We start from the raw sequence: 17939 nt of genomic DNA on the forward strand, positions 1-17939 counted from the left end.
TGATCTGCCCCCCGCCCCCCCTGCCCCCTGCCCCCCGCCCCTCTGACCGCGCCCCAAAACATCTCAAAACTAAACAAATTATAAAAGTGAAAAACGTTCAGACGTTTCCAGTCCTGATCCGTTTATTTTCATGTTTTATTTTTGATTTGATTTGTGCAGATTTTTTGATGCTCCTGCAACTAAATTCTTACAAAATATTCCCTGAAAAGTTGAATATCCTGATGAATAAAGGACGTAAAAGCTTTTAGCATCGTTTTACGTGACATAAGAAACTTGAACTTGAACTCAAACAGAATAAACAAAAGTTTAAACGGGCCTCTGTTCCTGCAGCTGCTGGACACGTCTGTGATTTACACACTGACAGTGAACGCACCTCAGGAGAAGAAGACCACCTCAGACCTGCTCTTCCTCCTCCTCTTCCTCCTCCTCTTCCTCCTCCTCTTCCTCCTCCTCTTCCTCTCTGCACACAGACACTGGGGCAGATCTTTTCTCCAGTTTTAGCTCAAGCTCGTACAGATAAACACAAACATGACAGAAGTGGATCATCTAAACACAGTGGCTGATGTGAGGGGCTTTGGGAATCTTAAAAAGCTCCACTGAGGCTTTATTTTCACTTGAGAGTTTCTCTGAGGGCCTCTCAGGGTCCGTCTCTCCAGGTCTGAGCCTCTCTGGAGTCTGGAGTCCTGCACGGCTCAGGTCTGGTGGAGCTCAGAGGTTCTGGAGTCACATGCTCCAGGACACACACCAGGGAGGAGGTGGGAGGAGCCAAATGAACACTGAGGGAAGTTGAATTAACTTCAGCCAAATAAACTCTGGCAAATAACCCCAACTCCAACACACATTTCACCTTCAAAGAGTTAAAAAAAACACTTTTTGAGTTAAACTTCACCATGACATTTGAACCGTCCAGTTTGAGTCTGATTGTCCAGTTCTGTGTTTGTCTTTTTTCTTCTGTCATGTCGGTGTTCCTGCTCCGACTCCTGTCGAGACCAAATAAATGAAAGTCTGAAGCTTTAAGCCTGTAGAAGGGGAGGTTCTGGGAGGTTCTACGAGGTTCTGGGAGGTTCTGGGAGGTTCTGGGAGGTTCTGGAGGTTCTGGGAGGTTCTGGAGGTTCTGGAGGTTCTGGGAGGTTCTGGGAGGTTCTATGAGGTTCTGGGAGGTTCTATGAGGTTCTGGGAGGTTCTGGGAGGTTCTACGAGGTTCTGGGAGGTTCTGTGAGGTTCTGGTTCTGTCCGCCGGGTCTTTGTGAACATACGCTGGTGTTTTTCCACCTGACGTGTGTTCTGGCCTCTTCAGCCCTCAGTCTAATCCTGGAGCCTGAGCCGTGGGTGACACAGTGTGTGGCAGACTGGTACAGCTCTTTCTCATGACCACCACCCATAATCCTCCAGAGCTCCACACGCGACAACTCCACACAGCTCCACTCAGACCGCACACCAAACATGGACAAAATACTGGAATAATACGATTCTATTTCTACTGAAGCTTCATAAGGACGTCATCATGCTCTGGCTACGAGCAGGTACTCCTCAGGACGAGTCTCTGTCCAGTTTCTTCTGTCCGTCTGTTTCCTCTGTCTCTCTGACTCTGCCTCCTCTGTCTCTGTCTCTCTGTCTCTTTCTCTCTTTCTCTTTCTCTCTTTGTCTTTCTCTCTGTCTTTGTCTCTTTCTCTTTGTGTCTGAATCATGGACCTAAATGTTTTTCTTTAAATCTTCCACGTGACTCTGTTCTCTCATCTGTTCTAATGTCGTTTCCTCGTCACAAACAGAGCTTGAGTTGTGTTTTGAGGCTTAGGAGTTCTTCTCTGTAACAGAAAACACTGTTCCACCTTGTGATGTCATTATGTGGTGATACAGGAAGTGCTCCTCTCTGTTTTTAAACTCCACACACCTTCACCAGAATCATTTGAATCGTTTCAGTCCTGGAGTCGTCGATCTCGACTGAACTAAAGGGAAAAGGAGCTGTTAAAACTACCACTTTATGACATCACAAGGTGGAACAGAGTGTTTGGAGGTTTGGAGATGTAACAGAGTCATAATAAAGATTTACTCAAACAAACACGACTCCAGCTCTGAGTGTGACGAGGAAGGACATTCTAACATGACTTTCCTCACGTTTAATGAAAAGGATTTACATTTGAGGTTTTATTCATGAAGAGACAAAAGCCTGAATCTTTCTTAATAAACTCTTTGTTCGTCCTGAGTTCAGGCTCAGCTCCTGTTTTAACTTCAGTAAACTGTAATGTAAGAATAATAATAATAATAATAATGTGAAGTGGATTTATTGTCCAGTTGTGTGTAATTGTAATAAACTGAAGTAGAATCGTGTTTGTAGTTTGAGTTGGTTTGTGAAGAGCCACAGCTGACGAGGAACAAAAGAACAGAACAAAGAGTCTGAACAAATCTCAGAAAACAAATACATGACAGTAGCGTCGTCGTACTCGAGTCTTGGTCTTGGTCTTGACACTGGTCTCCAAACTGTCATGGTTCATGTTTTGTAGTGGTTGTAGTTTGTGTTTTATTTTGACATTTGTTTTGTCTGCTTGTAGTTCTGAGTTTTCCTCCCTGATTGTTTGTTGTTGTTGATTGTTGGCTCCGCCCTCATGTGTCTCACCTGTGTGTCGTTCAGGTGTGTGTGTTTATACCCTGTGTTCTCGTCTGCCCTTTGTTGGTCCATTGTCTCTGTAAGAGTTTCTCCGTGTCTCTTGTCATGGCAATTTAGTCTTGAGTTTTGGATTTTTTTGAGTTGTCATTAAATATTTTGAAGCCGTCCTGCGTTTTGGGTCCTCCCTCTGTTTCCACGTGACACAAACTGCTTTTTTACGGTCTTGATCTTGTCTCGGACTCGAGGTCTGACACTCGACGAGCGCAAATGTGAAACAAACAAACACTTGAGTAACTTCGAAGCTGTTTTGTGTAAAATTCCAGTTGAAGTGGGATTAAATAAACGGTTCTCAAACTGAGGGTGAGGGTCCAAAAAAGGGGCGCAGAGTGTTTCAGTGCAGAACAGTTTGTCTTATTTTAAGTTTAAATGAACATGAATCAAATCAAATGGAGATAGATTTATAAAAACATTGATATAAATGTGACAAAATATCTGTAAAATACAAATAAATGTAGGAAATGACAAAGATGATCTGGATTTGATCTCGATGGGCCGTGGTCTGGGTCTTGTCCAGGTCTGGGGACCCTGTGGTCTCGTCCTGGTCTTGGTCTGGATTTGTGCCTTCTGCTCTTGACAACAACACCACATGAAGGAAACTCTCTGGGACTGGACCTGCTGCTTTTTCTGTCCCGATTCTGAAACTGACGCTTTGACTTTGTGTATCTGCTGATCAGAGAAAGAACCAGATGTTCATGAGTTCACGATACAGTTTCATGACGTCACAAGGTGGGACAGAGCGTTTGGAGCTTTGGAGACGTAGACAAACGAATAAACTCCAGCTCTGTTTGTGACCAGGAACATTAGAACATTAGAACATTAGAACTTGGATTAAAGCTCAGAGGAGTCCGTTTGTGTTTGTGGAAACCGGAGAGTGCTGCAGGTTTTCTCTTATATCAGGTTCTTCATTTCGTTTTCAGATTTATTTTCTACTTGTTCTGAGATGTTTCATTCTCGTCTAGACGTCGTTTATTTTCAGAGAACTTCTCCAGTAAAATGATCTTCTGCGTGGACACATCATTTCTCTATTTTTAGGCAAGGCAAGGCAAGGCAAGTTTATTTGTACAGCACAATTCGTACACAAAGTAATTCAAAGTGCTTTACAGAATAAGAAATACATTAAAATCATAATAAAAACAAATCAAAACATAAATAAGATTAAAATTAAAAAAGAGAGAAGAGTGCGGAATGAAAACCTTTCAGTTATTTGCACAGTTAAACAGAAATGTTTAGAGTCTGGATTTAAACAGCGTCACAGAAGAGTCTGTCTCACATGTTCAGACTGTTCCAGGTTTTAGCTGCATGAACCTGAAACTCTGACTCCCCTTGTTTAGTCGTGACTCTGGGCAGCAGCAGGAGGCCGGTCCCTGAGCTCCTCAGAGTGTGAGATGTTCATATGACACTAACATGTCACAGATGTACTTTGGTGCTCAGCCATGGAGAGACTTGTACACAAGCAGAGCTGCTTTAAAGTCTATTCTCTGAGGCACAGGAGCCAGAGCAGAGACCTGAGCACAGGACTTATGTGCTCGTACTTCCTAGTTCGAGTCAGGACCCGAGCTGCAGCGTTCTGGATGTTCTGGATGTTCTGCAGCGTCTCACAGTTCGTTTGGAGAGGCCAGTGAGCAGAACATTACAGTATCTCACCTACTGGAGACAAATGCATGGATAAGTCTCTCCAAGTCTGATTTAGACAGTAAACCTTTGATTTTTGCTATGTTTTTTAGATGGTAAAAGGCTGCAGATGTTATTGATTTTATGTGACTGTTAAAGTTCAAGTCTGAGTCCATTATTACCCCTAGATTTCTTGCCTGATTTGAAGGTTTTAGAGAGAGAGACTGGAGGTGATGCTGACACTGTCCCTTTGTTTCTGTGGACCAAACACTATGACTTCAGTCTTATCAGAGTTTAGCTGGAGAAAGTTGTTTTGCCTCCACACACTGATCTGTTGGATGCAGTGACAGAGTGAGTCCACTGGTCCATAGTCTCCTGCTGCCAGAGAGACATCATTACATCATTTTCTGATAGATTTAAGTGTTTATATTCTACATTTTGGCCAAGGTTTTTGCAGTGAAAGAGGAGGTTGTGGTTGTGTGAAGTTCTGGGGTCGTGCAGTGGTGAAGAGGAGGAGACGGAGAGTGTGAGGTGGCTGTGGTTCTGCTGCTGGTTTGTGTTTTGCTGACGGTCAGAGGCTGTGGTCGGCTGCAGGTGAAAGGAGGTTTCAGTGAAATTGCTTTAATAAAACCTCCAGAATCGTGGGTGTGGTTGATTTTTCTTCTCGTCTGGACTTTGCTCCTTCACTTTTCTGTGTAAATATGTTTTAGACTTCGGCTTTTGTGTGAGAACAAACCAGTGTTTTCTTCCGGGAGTCATTTAAGGCGACACTCAGACTCACACTGAAAAAAAAAAACAGACTGATCTCTTTGTATTTTTATACAGAACAAATCCTCTGTCTGAGCGCAGGAAAACCTGAGCGTCCAATCAGATTTGTTTATTTCAGTGACACACGTGAAACGAAGGAGCTCATTGGTCACCGACATTTACAAACAAAATCACACGTCTCTCCTCAGTTTAGTGTTTCTGTGTCTGGACCATTTGCTCGTTTGAATTTTAATAAACAAAAAAAAGAAAAAAAACAATGAAAAACAATAAAATTATTTGACCTTTTATTTATTCTTTATTTGGTGCCTATTTTAATGTTGATATTTTATTCTCTCTGGTTTATTTGAACTTCACAGAACCATGTGATATTTTTGTTCTTAATATAGTGTGACGTGCAGAACAGGCCCACAGCCTGGTTCAGTCCTGGTTCGGTCCTGGTTCGGTCCTGGTTTAGTCCTGGTTCAGTCCTGGTTCAGTCCTGGTTTAGTCCTGGTTCGGTCCTGGTTCGGTCCTGGTTCGGTCCTGGTTCGGTCCTGGTTCGGTCCTGGTTCGGTCCTGGTTCGGTCCTGGTTTAGTCCTGGTTCAGTCCTGGTTCAGTCCTGGTTCAGTCCTGGTTTAGTCCTGGTTCGGTCCACATCAGCTCGATTGGACACCACAGTTTTCTGATGACGAAGTCGTCACTTGTTTCTTTATGAAGTTGTTTTAAATCAATATTGGCCATGTTTTCATGAGAGCTTTAATTCTGAATAAAAATAATTTAATTCTGAATAAAAATAATTTAATTCTGAATAAAAATGTATTCCACTTTAAAAGTCCATGTAAACACTTAATTCCCAATGAAAATGTTTATTGTGAAGTAAGAGTTAGTTTTAAGTGTGCGTCGGGTCGTGTGTGTGTGTGTCAGTCGTGTGTGTGCGTCGGGTCGTGTGTGTGTGTCAGTCGTGTGTGTGCGTCGGGTCGTGTGTGTCAGTCGTGTGTGTGCGTCGGGTCGTGTGTGTGTGTCAGTCGTGTGTGTGCGTCGGTGTCGTGTGTGTCAGTCGTGTGTGTGCGTCGGGTCGTGTGTGTCAGTCGTGTGTGTGCGTCGGGTCGTGTGTGTGTCGTCGGGTCGTGTGTGTCAGTCGTGTGTGTGTGCATCGGGTCGTGTGTGTGTGTCAGTCGTGTGTGTGCGTCGGGTCGTGTGTGTCAGTCGTGTGTGTGCGTCAGGTCGTGTGTGCCAGTCGTGTGTGTGTGTCGGGTCGTGTGTGTCAGTCATGTGTGTGCATCGGGTCGTGTGTGTGTGTCAGTCGTGTGTGTGCGTCGGGTCGTGTGTGTCAGTTGTGTGTGTGCGTCGGGTCATGTGTGTGTGTCAGTCGTGTGTGTGCGTTGGGCCGTGTGTGTCAGTTGTGTGTGTGCGTCGGGTCATGTGTGTGTGTCAGTCGTGTGTGTGCGTCGGGTCGTGTGTGTCAGTTGTGTGTGTGTGCGTCGGGTCATGTGTGTGTGTCGGGTCGTGTGTCTGTTGTGTGTGTGCGTCGGGTCATGTGTGTGTGTCGGGTCGTGTGTGTCAGTCGTGTGTGTGCGTTGGTCGTGTGCAGAGTCGGGGAGTAACAGATTACATGTACTGGAGTTAAGTAATCAGAGTACAAATGATGAGTAACTGTATTCAGTTACAGTTACTGTTTCAGTCAGTGGTCATTGGATTACAGTTACTTTGTTGAAATAAATGGATTACACAGAGGGATTTAACTGTTTTCACATAATTTTTATTTATTTATAATTTATTTATTTATTTTCGGTAATTCCACTCATTGCTGGAAAATAAACCAGGTCTAAAACCAGGACTAAACCAGGTCTAAACTAGATCCAAACTAGATCTAAACCAGGTCTAAACCAGGACTAAACCAGGTCTAAACTAGATCTAAACCAGGACTAAACCAGGACTAAATCCTGCTGTGTGGACGTGTCTCCTCGTCTTCTATCAATAATATTTTTAATACGGTTAAATATCCTCGTCTTTGTTTCTCTACAGAAAATCAAGTAATCCAAAGTAATCAGATTACATTACTCACTTTAAGTAATTTAATGGATTCCGTTACAATCTACCTTTTGGGCTATGTAATCTGTAATCTGTAGGGGATTACATTTTAAAAGTAACTTCCCAAACACTGGTCGTGTGTGTGTCGGGTGGTGTGTGTGTCGGGTGGTGTGTGTGCGTGGGGTCATGTGTGCACAGACTCTTATCAGTGGTGCCAGTCTGATTTAGTGCTGTGTGGGGGGGGCACATCTGGCTCTGGTTTGGGGGGGGCACATTCTCGGGTTTAACTGACGTGAGGAGGAGACGAGATCCATCTGTGTCCGACTCCGAGAACATCGACCCAAACTCCAAACTCCAAACTCCAAACTCCACGCTGCACACTCTGCTCACGCGTCAGGTCTGCGGGGGGACGACCAGTGTGGACACAGGAGAAACACTTGTGCGCGTGTCACATTTGTGGAGTTTTTCTCACTGATGCTTCAGTTTGACGTTAAAATTCAAACAATCAAATTTGAACATAAAGAGGGATTTCCTAACGCTCGGTGAATTCCTGACATTCCCAACGGACTAAGTGTGGAGCTAATCTATCTGAGAGAGGGAGGAGGAGGAGGGAGGGAGGGAGGGAGGAGGAGGAGGGAGGGGGAGGGAGGAGGAGGAGGGAGGGAGGGAGGAGGAGGGAGGGAGGGGAGGAGGAGGAGGGAGGGAGGGAGGGAGGAGGAGGGAGGGAGGGAGGGAGGGAGGGAGGGAGGAGGGAGGGAGGAGGAGGAGGAGGGGGAGGGAGGAGGAGGAGGAAGGAAGGGAGGAAAGGAGGAAAGGAGGGAGAGGAGACGGGGAGGGGAGGAGGAGAAATGAGAGAGGAAGAGGGAGGAGGGAAAAAAGAGGAGGAGAGGGGGGAGAGGAGAGGAGAGAGGAGGTAGGGCACTTAAAGAGGAGGGGTAAAGAGGAGGAGAGGAGGAGAGGAGAGGAGAGAGGAGAGGAGGTAGGGCACTTAAAGAGGAGGAGGAGAGGAGGAGAGGGGGGAGAGGAGAGGAGAGAGGAGGTAGGGCACTTAAAGAGGAGGGGTAAAGAGGAGGAGAGGAGGAGAGGGGGGAGTCCGAGGGGTTTATAAAGAGATAGAACCCGTCCCCCGTGTTCTGAGGAGGGTGAGAGATGCTCATGTGGAGTCCTGTGCCCATAAATGATGCCCTCTGTGATCTGTGATGCCCTCTGCTCAAACTGGCATCAACAAAACAGAAACAACAGAGAAACAGTTTTGCATCAGTGCTGGACTCGGACTCGGACTCGGACTCGGACTCGGACTTGGACTCGGACTCTGTGGCTCAGAGACTCTGTGGTTCTGGTCCAGGCTGATTCAGTCAAAGATCTCATGGACCTGAGGTGAGGTCATTTATATTTTAGGAATGAAAAATAAAAAAAGAGTAAAGACTCGTTGATGTAAAGATGAAAGCACACGGAGCAGAGTTAAACCAGACTAACTCTGCTCCTTGTTCTTTAATCCTCTTACTCCAGACTCCCACAAACTGAAAACACTTTTACATCTGAGCCTTTTGTCTGTTCAGAGCTTCAGTCGTTTCTGTTTCAGCTGAAGCTCGTCCCTCACAGCCGGTCGTGTGTTTACCTGTTGCTATGGTGATGCTCAGCGTAGTGATACAGAACAGTGATTAAGCACTGACGGAACTACCTTTATTTTATTCATTGATTCATTATTTTATCGGGTGAGTCAGTTGAAAACAGCGTCTCATTTGATGATGAGACCAAGAAGCACAAACAGAACAAACTCACACATTCTGACATGAAACAGAAACACGAGACAAAACTCTGTGGGAAAAGTTCATTTTCTACATCAACTTGTTCAAAATTCAGTTCACAAATTTCAAAAAGAACAAGTTCGTTCATAGTTCAAAAAAATGAATAAGTGCATAGTTTTTTTGTTTAGTTTTATTATATTATTTTTCAGTATCATGATTATTTTCAAAGTGTGTGAGGTTCTTCCTTCCTCAGCTCTTTGACTCTTTTAAATGTTCATGTGATGGATCCTTGTTGCTGCTGCGTCGCGGTTTGGTTTGGTTTCGGTGACGCTGCGGCGACGCGACGCGACGCGACGCTGCTGCGACGCGACGCGACGCGACGCTGCGGCGAGTGTTTTTCGGTGTGATTATTTCACCTGGAACATTAAAGAAATCTGGAACTTTATTAAACGAGGTTAAACAGAAACACAAACCGTTCAGACTCCAGAGTGAACGAGCTCAGAGTGAATCAGGAGAAACACAGAGTTCAGCTCAGGTTCAACCAGAATATGAACGTTCAGGTACAACACTGAGACAGTGAAACGTTTCCAGATTAAAGATATAAAAGTGTTAAGAGGATGGAGAGGTTGAGGAGGTTGAGGAGGTTGAGGAGGTTGAGGAGGCTGAGGAGGTTGAGGAGGTTGAGGAGGTTGAGGAGCTGAGGAGGTTGAGGAGGTTGAGGAGGTTGAGGAGCTGAGGAGGCTGAGGAGGTTGAGGAGGTTGAGGAGGGAGGAGGGAGGAGGTTGAGGAGGCTGAGGAGGCTGAGAAGGTTGAGGAGGTTGAGGAGGCTGAGGAGGCTGAGGAGGTTGAGGAGGTTGAGAGTTGAGGAGGTTGAGGAGGTTGAGGAGGCTGAGGAGGTTGAGGAGCTGAGGAGGTTGAGGAGGTTGAGGAGGTTGAGGAGGCTGAGGAGGTTGAGGAGGTTGAGGAGGTTGAGGAGCTGAGGAGCTGAGGAGGTTGAGGAGGTTGAGGAGCTGAGGAGGTTGAGGAGGTTGAGGAGGTTGAGGAGCTGAGGAGGTTGAGAAGGTTGAGGAGGTTGAGGGGCTGAGGAGGCTGAGGAGGCTGAGGAGGTTGAGGAGCTGAGGAGGTTGAGGGGCTGAGGAGGTTGAGGAGGTTGAGGAGGTTGAGGAGGTTGAGGAGGTTGAGGAGGTTGAGGAGGTTGAGGAGGTTGAGGAGGTTGAGGAGGTTGAGGAGGTTGAGGTGGTTGAGGAGGTTGAGGAGTTGAGGAGGTTGAGGAGGTTGAGGAGGTTGAGGAGGTTGAGGAGGTTGAGGAGGTTGAGGAGCTGAGGAGGTTGAGGAGGTTGAGGAGGTTGAGGAGGTTGAGGAGAGGAGCTGAGGAGGCTGAGGAGGTTGAGGAGGTTGAGGGGCTGAGGAGGTTGAGGAGGTTGAGGGGCTGAGGAGGTTGAGGAGGTTGAGGAGGTTGATGGTTCTGCTGCTGTGGTTGAAACAGTTTAAACAGCACAGAGGAGGTTTGTCTCTGGACCAGCGTCTGCAGCATCAGTCTGACAATCTTCTCTTCCCCGTAATTTCACTTTGTCTCTCGACACAAAACCAGTTTCAGTCTTTTCATCGTCAAATAACTGAACGTGAAGGTCGAGTTCATTTCACTGGATCCAAAACACATTTCACAAACCTCAGGAGACACAGGTGCTGATGGAGCAGATGATGGGAGGAGCTCCTGGAGACCACAGAGCAAACACTGAAATAAAAGTGTGAGACTGAGGGCTGGAGGAGCAGAGGAGGAGCAGAGGAGGAACAGAGGAGGAACAGAGGAGGAGCAGAGGAGGAACAGAGGAGGAACAGAGGAACAGAGGCAGAGGAAACAGAGGAGGAGAGGAACAGAGGAGGAGCAGAGGAGGAGGAACAGAGGAGGAAGGAGGAACAGAGGAGGAACAGAGCAGAGGAGGAACAGAGGAACAGAGGAGGAACAGAGGAGCAGAGGAGGAACAGAGGAGGAGCAGAGGAGGACAGAGGAGGAACAGAGGGAACAGAGGAACAGAGGAACAGAGGAGGAACAGAGAGGAACAGAGGAACAGAGGAGGAACAGAGGAGGAACAGAGGAACAGAGGAGGAACAGAGGAGCAGAGGAGGAACAGAGGAACAGAGGAGGAACAGAGAACAGAGAGAGGAACAGAGGAGGAACAGAGGAGGAACAGAGGAACAGAGGAACAGAGGAACAGAACAGAGGAACAGAGGAGGAACAGAGGAACAGAGGAGGAACAGAGGAACAGAGAGGAACAGAGAGGAACAGAGGAACAGAGGAGGAACAGAGGAGGACAGAGGAGGAACAGAGGAACAGAGGAGGAACAGAGGAACAGAGGAGGAACAGAGGAGGAACAGAGGAGGAACAGAGGAACAGAGGAGGAACAGAGGAGGAACAGAGGAACAGAGGAGGAACAGAGGAGGAACAGAGGAACAGAGGAGGAACAGATGAGGACGTGTGAGGAAAGTGAAGGAGACACGAGTGTAACTGTGTCCAGGTTAAAACTGTCCAAACATCAGAAGAACTGAAGGATCTGACTCACCCACATGTTCTGTCTCTCCCTCCTCCCCCTCTTCCTCCCCCTCTTCCCTCCTCTCCTCCTCTCTCCTCCTCCTCTCCTCCTCTTCCTCCTCTTCCTCCTCTTCCTCTCCTCTCTCCCTCCTCCTCTCTCTCTCTCCTCCTCTCCTCCTCTCTCCTCCTCTTCCTCCTCCTCTCTCCTCCTCTCTCCCTCTTCCTCCCCCTCTTCTCCTCTCCCTCCTCTCCTCCTCTTCCTCCTCTTCCTCCTCTCTCTCCTCCTCTCCTCCTCTCCTCTCTCCTCTCCTCCTCTCTCCTCTCTCTCTCTCTCTCTCCTTCTCCTCCTCTCTCCTCCTCTTCCTCCTCCTCTCCTCCTCTCCTCCTCTCTTCCTCCTCTTCCTCCTCTCTCTCTCCTCCTCTCCTCCTCTTCCTCCTCTCTCTCCTCCTTCTCCCTCCTCTTCCTCTCTCCCTCTCTCTCCTCCTCCTCCTCCTCTCCTCCTCCTCTCTCCCTCCTCCTCCTCTCTCCTCCTCTCTCCTCCCTCCTCCTCTCTCTCCTCCTCTCTCCTCCTCTCTCTCTCCTCTCTCTCTCTCCTCCTCTCTCTCCTCCTCTCCTCCTCCCTCCTCTCTCCTCCCTCTCTCCTCCTCTCTCCCTCCTCTCCTCCTCTCTCCTCTCCTCTTCCTCCTCTCTCTCTCCTCTCTCCTCTCCTCTCTCTCTCCTCCTTCCTCCTCCTCTTCTCCTCCCCTCTCTCTCCTCCTCTCTCCTCCTCTCTCTCTCCTCCCTCCTCTCTCCTCCCCCTCCTCTTCCTCCTCCTCTCTCCTCTCCTCTCTCCTCTCCTCCTCTTCTCTCCTCCTCTCCTCTCCTCTCTCTCCTCCTCTCTCCTCCTCCTCCTCCTCCTCTCTCCTCCTCTCTCTCCTCTCTCTCCTCCTCTCTCCTCCTCCTCCTCTTCCTCCTCTCCTCTCCTCTCTCTCCTTCCTCCTCTCTCCTCCCTCCTCTCTCCTCTCCTCCTCCTCTCTCTCTCCTCCTCTCTCTCTCTCTCCCTCCTCCTCTCCTCCTCCTCTCTCTCCTCCTCTCTCCCTCCTCTCTCCTCCTCCTCCTCCTCCTCTCTCCTCTCTTCCTCTTCCTCTTCCTCCCTCCTCCTCTCCTCTCCTCTCTCTCCTCCTCTCTCCTCCTCTCTCTCTCTCTCCTCCTCTCTCTCCTCTCTCTCCTCCTCTCTCCTCCTCTCTCCCTCCTCTCCTCTCTCCTCCTCTCCTCTCTCTCCTCCTCCTCTCTCCTCCTCCTCTCTCCTCCTCCTCTCTCTCCTCCTCTCCTCTCTCCTCCTCCTCTCTCCTCTCTCTCCTCTCTCTCCTCCTCCTCTCTCTCTCTCCTCTCTCTCCTCCCTCTCTCTCTCCTCCTCTCCTCCTCCTCTCCTCCTCTCCTCCTCTCTCTCCTCCTCCTCCTCTCTCTCCTCCTCTCTCTCTCCTCTCTCTCTCTCCTCCTCCTCTTCCTCCTCTTCCTCCTCCTCTCTCTCCTCCTCTTCCTCAGGTCATGATATCAGCAGCTCTCTGGAGCCGACCAACATCGACACGAGCATCCTGGAAGAATACATCAGCAAAGAGGACGACTGCGCAGACATGTCAGTGCCTCCAGATGCTTTTTTCATGTTCTGCTCTTTAGCTCAGACGCAGAAAAACTCAGACGCAGAAAATTCAAGTTTCAAATATCTCAGCTTTTATTTTATTTATATTTATTTATATTTTTAGACTGAGAACAGCAGATTATTACGAGTGAATTGTCTCAGAAGTGTTCGTTCTGCATCAGTTTGTTCACACTGCAGTGACGTCACGCTGGGGGTGTGCTACGTGGATCTCTGTGGTGCAATGTTTAGGAGTTGCCATGGCGACACAATAACAAACACTGTCAAAAAAGATAACAAGAAAAAAATCCCAAAGTGATTTAAAGAACACGTTTTTATTTTCCTGTGACCCGAGTGTTCAGCGTCCTGAGTCACAGAGCTGCAGACAGAGCAGTGCCTCCAGTTACACCCCAGACAGAGCAGTGCCTCCAGTTACACCCCAGACAGAGCAGTGCCTCCAGTTACACACCAGACAGAGCAGTGCCTCCAGTTACACCCCAGACAGAGCAGTGCCTCCAGTTACACCCCAGACAGAGCAGTGCCTCCAGTTACACCCCAGACAGAGCAGTGCCTCCAGTTACACCCCAGACAGAGCAGTGCCTCCAGTTAGAATCACACCTCAGAGTCTCAGTCACACGTCAGGATCAACTCTGCACCTGAATTATAAATGATCAACATGTAATTCATTGAATATGTTAATAAATGTACAGTAGTTTAAAGCTGCACTGTGTAACTTTTTGGTTGTCTGTCCGTCACCTGCTTGTTTCTATGGAGACGTCTCTGCTCTGCCTGGAATGTTTCGCAGTGTGACTTTAAACATCTCGACTTTACACCATTTCAATCACAGGAGGTTTCGTCGCTCAAAAAAAACGTAAAAACAGAAGGAAAGCTTTAATGCCGCACTGCGAAACATTCCAGACAAAGCACTGACAGTAACATCTCCACGGAGAAATGACGGAGCCTCCACCAGAAAAGTTCCCCAGTGCAGCTTTAAATGGGAGGCGTTTGTGTGTGAAGTAAGTGTGTGTGTTGTGGACGTTCCGCAGCTGCTTCGCTGAGGTGCACAGTGGCCCCGGAGCTCAGTACCCGTCTCCCCAGGCAGGCGTCTCCTCTGGGGGTCTGCTGTGCCCGGCCGTGAGCCCCCCGGTGCCCCTCCGCCACGCGCCCGCCAACCCCTGCCCCGCCTACGCCCAGGCCCCGCCCCCGCACCGCCACAACTACCCCTGCCCCGCCAACCCCTGCCCCGCCCCCTGCCCCGCCCCCTGCCCCGCCCTCGGCCCGCAGCAGGCGCCCGTCAAGACTGAGCACCGCGGCCCCTACGCCCCGGGGTGAGTCACACACGCAGAGGGGCAAGTCACACACGCAGAGGGGCAAGTCACACACGCAGAGGGGCAAGTCACACACGCAGAGGGGGGCAAGTCACACACGCAGAGGGGGGCAAGTCACACACGCAGAGGGGGGCATGTCACACACGCAGAGGGGGTCATGTAACACACGCAGAGGGGCAAGTCACACACGCAGAGGGGCAAGTCACACACGCAGAGGGGGGCATGTCACACACGCAGAGGAGGCCAAGTCACACACGCAGAGGGGGGCAAGTCACACACACAGAGGGGCAAGTCACACACGCAGAGGGGCAAGTCACACACGCAGAGGGGGGCATGTCACACACGCAGGGGCCACGTCACACAGGGGCCACGTCACACAAGGGCCATGTCACACACACGCAGGGGCCATGTCAAACAGGGGCCACATCACACAGGGGTCACGTCACACAGGCAGGGGGCACGTCTCACACACACACGGGCCATGTCACACACACAGGAGCCATGTCACACACACAGGGGCCACATCACACACGCAGGGGCCACGTCACACACGCAGGGGCCATGTCAAACAGGGGCCACATCACACAGGGGCCACATCACACAAGAGCCATGTCACACACAGGGGCCATGTTTCCTGGTCACACACAGACCTGAGTTGTGTTTTTGTTGTGTAATATTGGAGTTTTAAACTCAGAGTAAAACAAACTCAGAGTTAAACAAACTCAGAGTAAAACAAACTCAGAGTTAAACAAACTCAGAGTAAAACAAACTCAGAGTTAAACAAACTCAGAGTAAACAAACTCAGAGTAAAACAAACTCAGAGTTAAACAAACTCAGAGTAAAACAAACTCAGAGTTAAACAAACTCAGAGTTAAACAAACTCAGAGTTAAATGAATCTGTTTTTTGTGTTTTTAGAGTCTGGTCTGACTGTGGGCCTGTGTGTAACTGTTCATGTGAACGTTTCACTGCATTTTATTGTCTTGAAATGTTCCACAATGTGACATTAAACTGATGTATTTCCTTGGAGACGAGCAGGTGACAGACTCTTCTCCAGAGAAGTTACACAGTGAAGCTTTAATAATCAGACTGTTCAGGTGAAAATGTTTGAGGCTCGATTCGTTTCAGACGGAAAAGTTCAGAGAGAAAAAACAAACTGAGACTCAAAAACACAAACCAGATCAACCTCAGACCAACGAGGCCCAGTACTCTAGTACTCTTACAGTACTCTAGTACTCTTACAGTACTCAAGTACTCATACAGTACTCTTACAGTACTCGAGTACTCTTACAGTACTCTTATAGTACTCTAGTACTAGTACTCTAGTACTCTTACAGTACTCTTATAGTACTCTAGTACTCTTACAGTACTCTAGTACTCTTACAGTACTCAAGTACTCATACAGTGCTCTTACAGTACTCTAGTACTCTTACAGTACTCTTATAGTACTCTAGTACTCTTACAGTACTCTAGTACTCTTACAGTACTCTTATAGTACTCTAGTACTCTTACAGTACTCTAGTACTCTAGTACTCTACAGTACTCTATACTCTTACAGTACTCAAGTACTTACAGTGCTCTTACAGTACTCTAGTACTCTAGTACTCTACTCTACAGTACTCTTATAGTACTCTAGTACTCTTACAGTACTCTAATACTCTTACAGTACTCAAGTACTCATACAGTGCTCTTACAGTACTCTAGTACTCTTACAGTACTCTTATAGTACTCTAGTACTCTTACAGTACTCTTATAGTACTCTAGTACTCTTACAGTACTCTAGTACTCTTACAGTACTCTTATAGTACTCTAGTACTCTTACAGTACTCTTATAGTACTCTAGTACTCTTACAGTACTCTAGTACTCTTACAGTACTCAAGTACTCATACAGTGCTCTTACAGTACTCTAGTACTCTTACAGTACTCTAGTACTCTTACAGTACTCTTATAGTACTCTAGTACTCTTACAGTACTCTAATACTCTTACAGTACTCAAGTACTCATACAGTGCTCTTACAGTACTTTAGTACTCTTACAGTACTCAAGTACTCATACAGTACTCTAGTACTCTTACAGTACTCAAGTACTCATACAGTACTCTTATAGTACTCTAGTACTCTTACAGTACTCTAGTACTCTTACAGTACTCAAGTACTCATACAGTGCTCTTACAGTACTCTACTACTCTTACAGTACTCAAGTACTCATACAGTACTCTAGTACTCTTACAGTACTCAAGTACTCATACAGTACTCTTATAGTACTCTAGTACTCTTACAGTACTCTAGTACTCTTACAGTACTCAAGTACTCATACAGTACTCTTACAGTACTCGAGTACTCTTACAGGACTCAAGTACTCATACAGTACTCTTATAGTACTCTAGTACTCTTACAGTACTCTAGTACTCATACAGTACTCTAGTACTCTTACAGTACTCTAGTACTTATACAGTACTCTAGTATTCATACAGTACTCTAGTACTCATACAGTACAGTACTGTGAGAGTACTTCTAGTACTGATACAGTACTGTACTGTTGTAGTACTCAGTCGTAGTACTTTTATACTCACGTGTGTATTTGGTGTTTGTAGGACACTCCCAGAGTCGCCTCCAGACTCCAGCTCAGAGCCGTATTCTCCTCAACAGGTGAACGGTGAGTCCTGCACTCTGTGACATCACTCTGTGACATCACTCTGTGACATCACTCTGTGACATCACTCTGTGACATCACTCTGTGACATCACTCTGTGACATCACTCTGTGTCGTCACTCTCTCACTAAACCAGGTCTAAACCAGGACTGAACCAGGTCTAAACCAGGACTGAACCAGGTCTAAACCAGGTCTAAACCAGGACTAAACCAGGACTAAACCATGTCTAAATCTGGACTATTCTAGGTCTAAATCAGATGAATACTTTTGGTCTCCTCATCAACACTCTGTAATGACTCCATGGAGACAGAGTTAGTTAAAGCCACACTGTGGAACATTCTCCAGCATTCTGTTCTTCTTTCAGATCCTCACCTGATCCGGACCATGACCCCGGAGAACATGTGCCACCTGTCCCCGCCCCCGCCCCTCCCCCCTGGGCACTTTCCCAGCATGCAGCGGGACCTGCAGCGGGACCTGCAGCGGGACCTGTTCCTGAAGCCCGAGCCCCTGATCTCACAGTTCCCCCTGGGCCCCACCACCAGCTCCGGGGACATGGGCCACATGCTGCACCACATCATGCACCACCCGCAGGGGCCCGAGTGAGTCTGAGTCCACACGCTAACAGGAGGCACTGCTCTGTCTGCAGCTCTGTCACTCAAGTCAGACTCTGACCTGAGCTTCACACAATCTGACCAGAAACAACTAAAGAACTGAGGCAGAATTATTATGTTCTGTTTTCACACCATCTAGAAACGTGGTAACTGCTGGTTCTGATCTGGTTCTGCCATAGACACACATGCAGAACCCCCCCAGCGTGATGCACAAGTATCAATAACTTCCTCAGACCAACAGCAGCAGACGAGCTGTTCTAGACTCGATGTTTTTTCTGTGATCATCACGTCTGTGTGGTTCTTCTGCTTGTGTCACGTCCACAACGACACATTTATTTTCTTAAAATCCCACAATCCCACAGATCGTACTTCATCTGTGTGATGTCGTCTGTTTGAATAG

General features: G+C 47.8%; 1 protein-coding gene across 1 annotated transcript in view; it reads left to right on the forward strand.

The window, feature by feature from the left end:
* The window catches only part of myrf (myelin regulatory factor), a 44430-nt gene that overhangs the window by 9243 nt on the left and 17248 nt on the right, over window positions 1-17939 (forward strand). The window contains exons 2-7 of the mRNA XM_055155938.1: window positions 9284-9363; window positions 9944-10071; window positions 12851-12949; window positions 13996-14277; window positions 16870-16931; window positions 17293-17527. Coding sequence (XP_055011913.1) covers window positions 9284-9363; window positions 9944-10071; window positions 12851-12949; window positions 13996-14277; window positions 16870-16931; window positions 17293-17527 — 886 coding nt within the window. The remainder of the gene's footprint in view (window positions 1-9283; window positions 9364-9943; window positions 10072-12850; window positions 12950-13995; window positions 14278-16869; window positions 16932-17292; window positions 17528-17939) is intronic.

Source organism: Boleophthalmus pectinirostris, unplaced genomic scaffold (assembly GCF_026225935.1).
Source record: "Boleophthalmus pectinirostris isolate CB_2022bp ecotype Guang Dong unplaced genomic scaffold, ASM2622593v1 HiC_scaffold_2, whole genome shotgun sequence".
Taxonomy (NCBI): domain Eukaryota; kingdom Metazoa; phylum Chordata; class Actinopteri; order Gobiiformes; family Gobiidae; genus Boleophthalmus; species Boleophthalmus pectinirostris.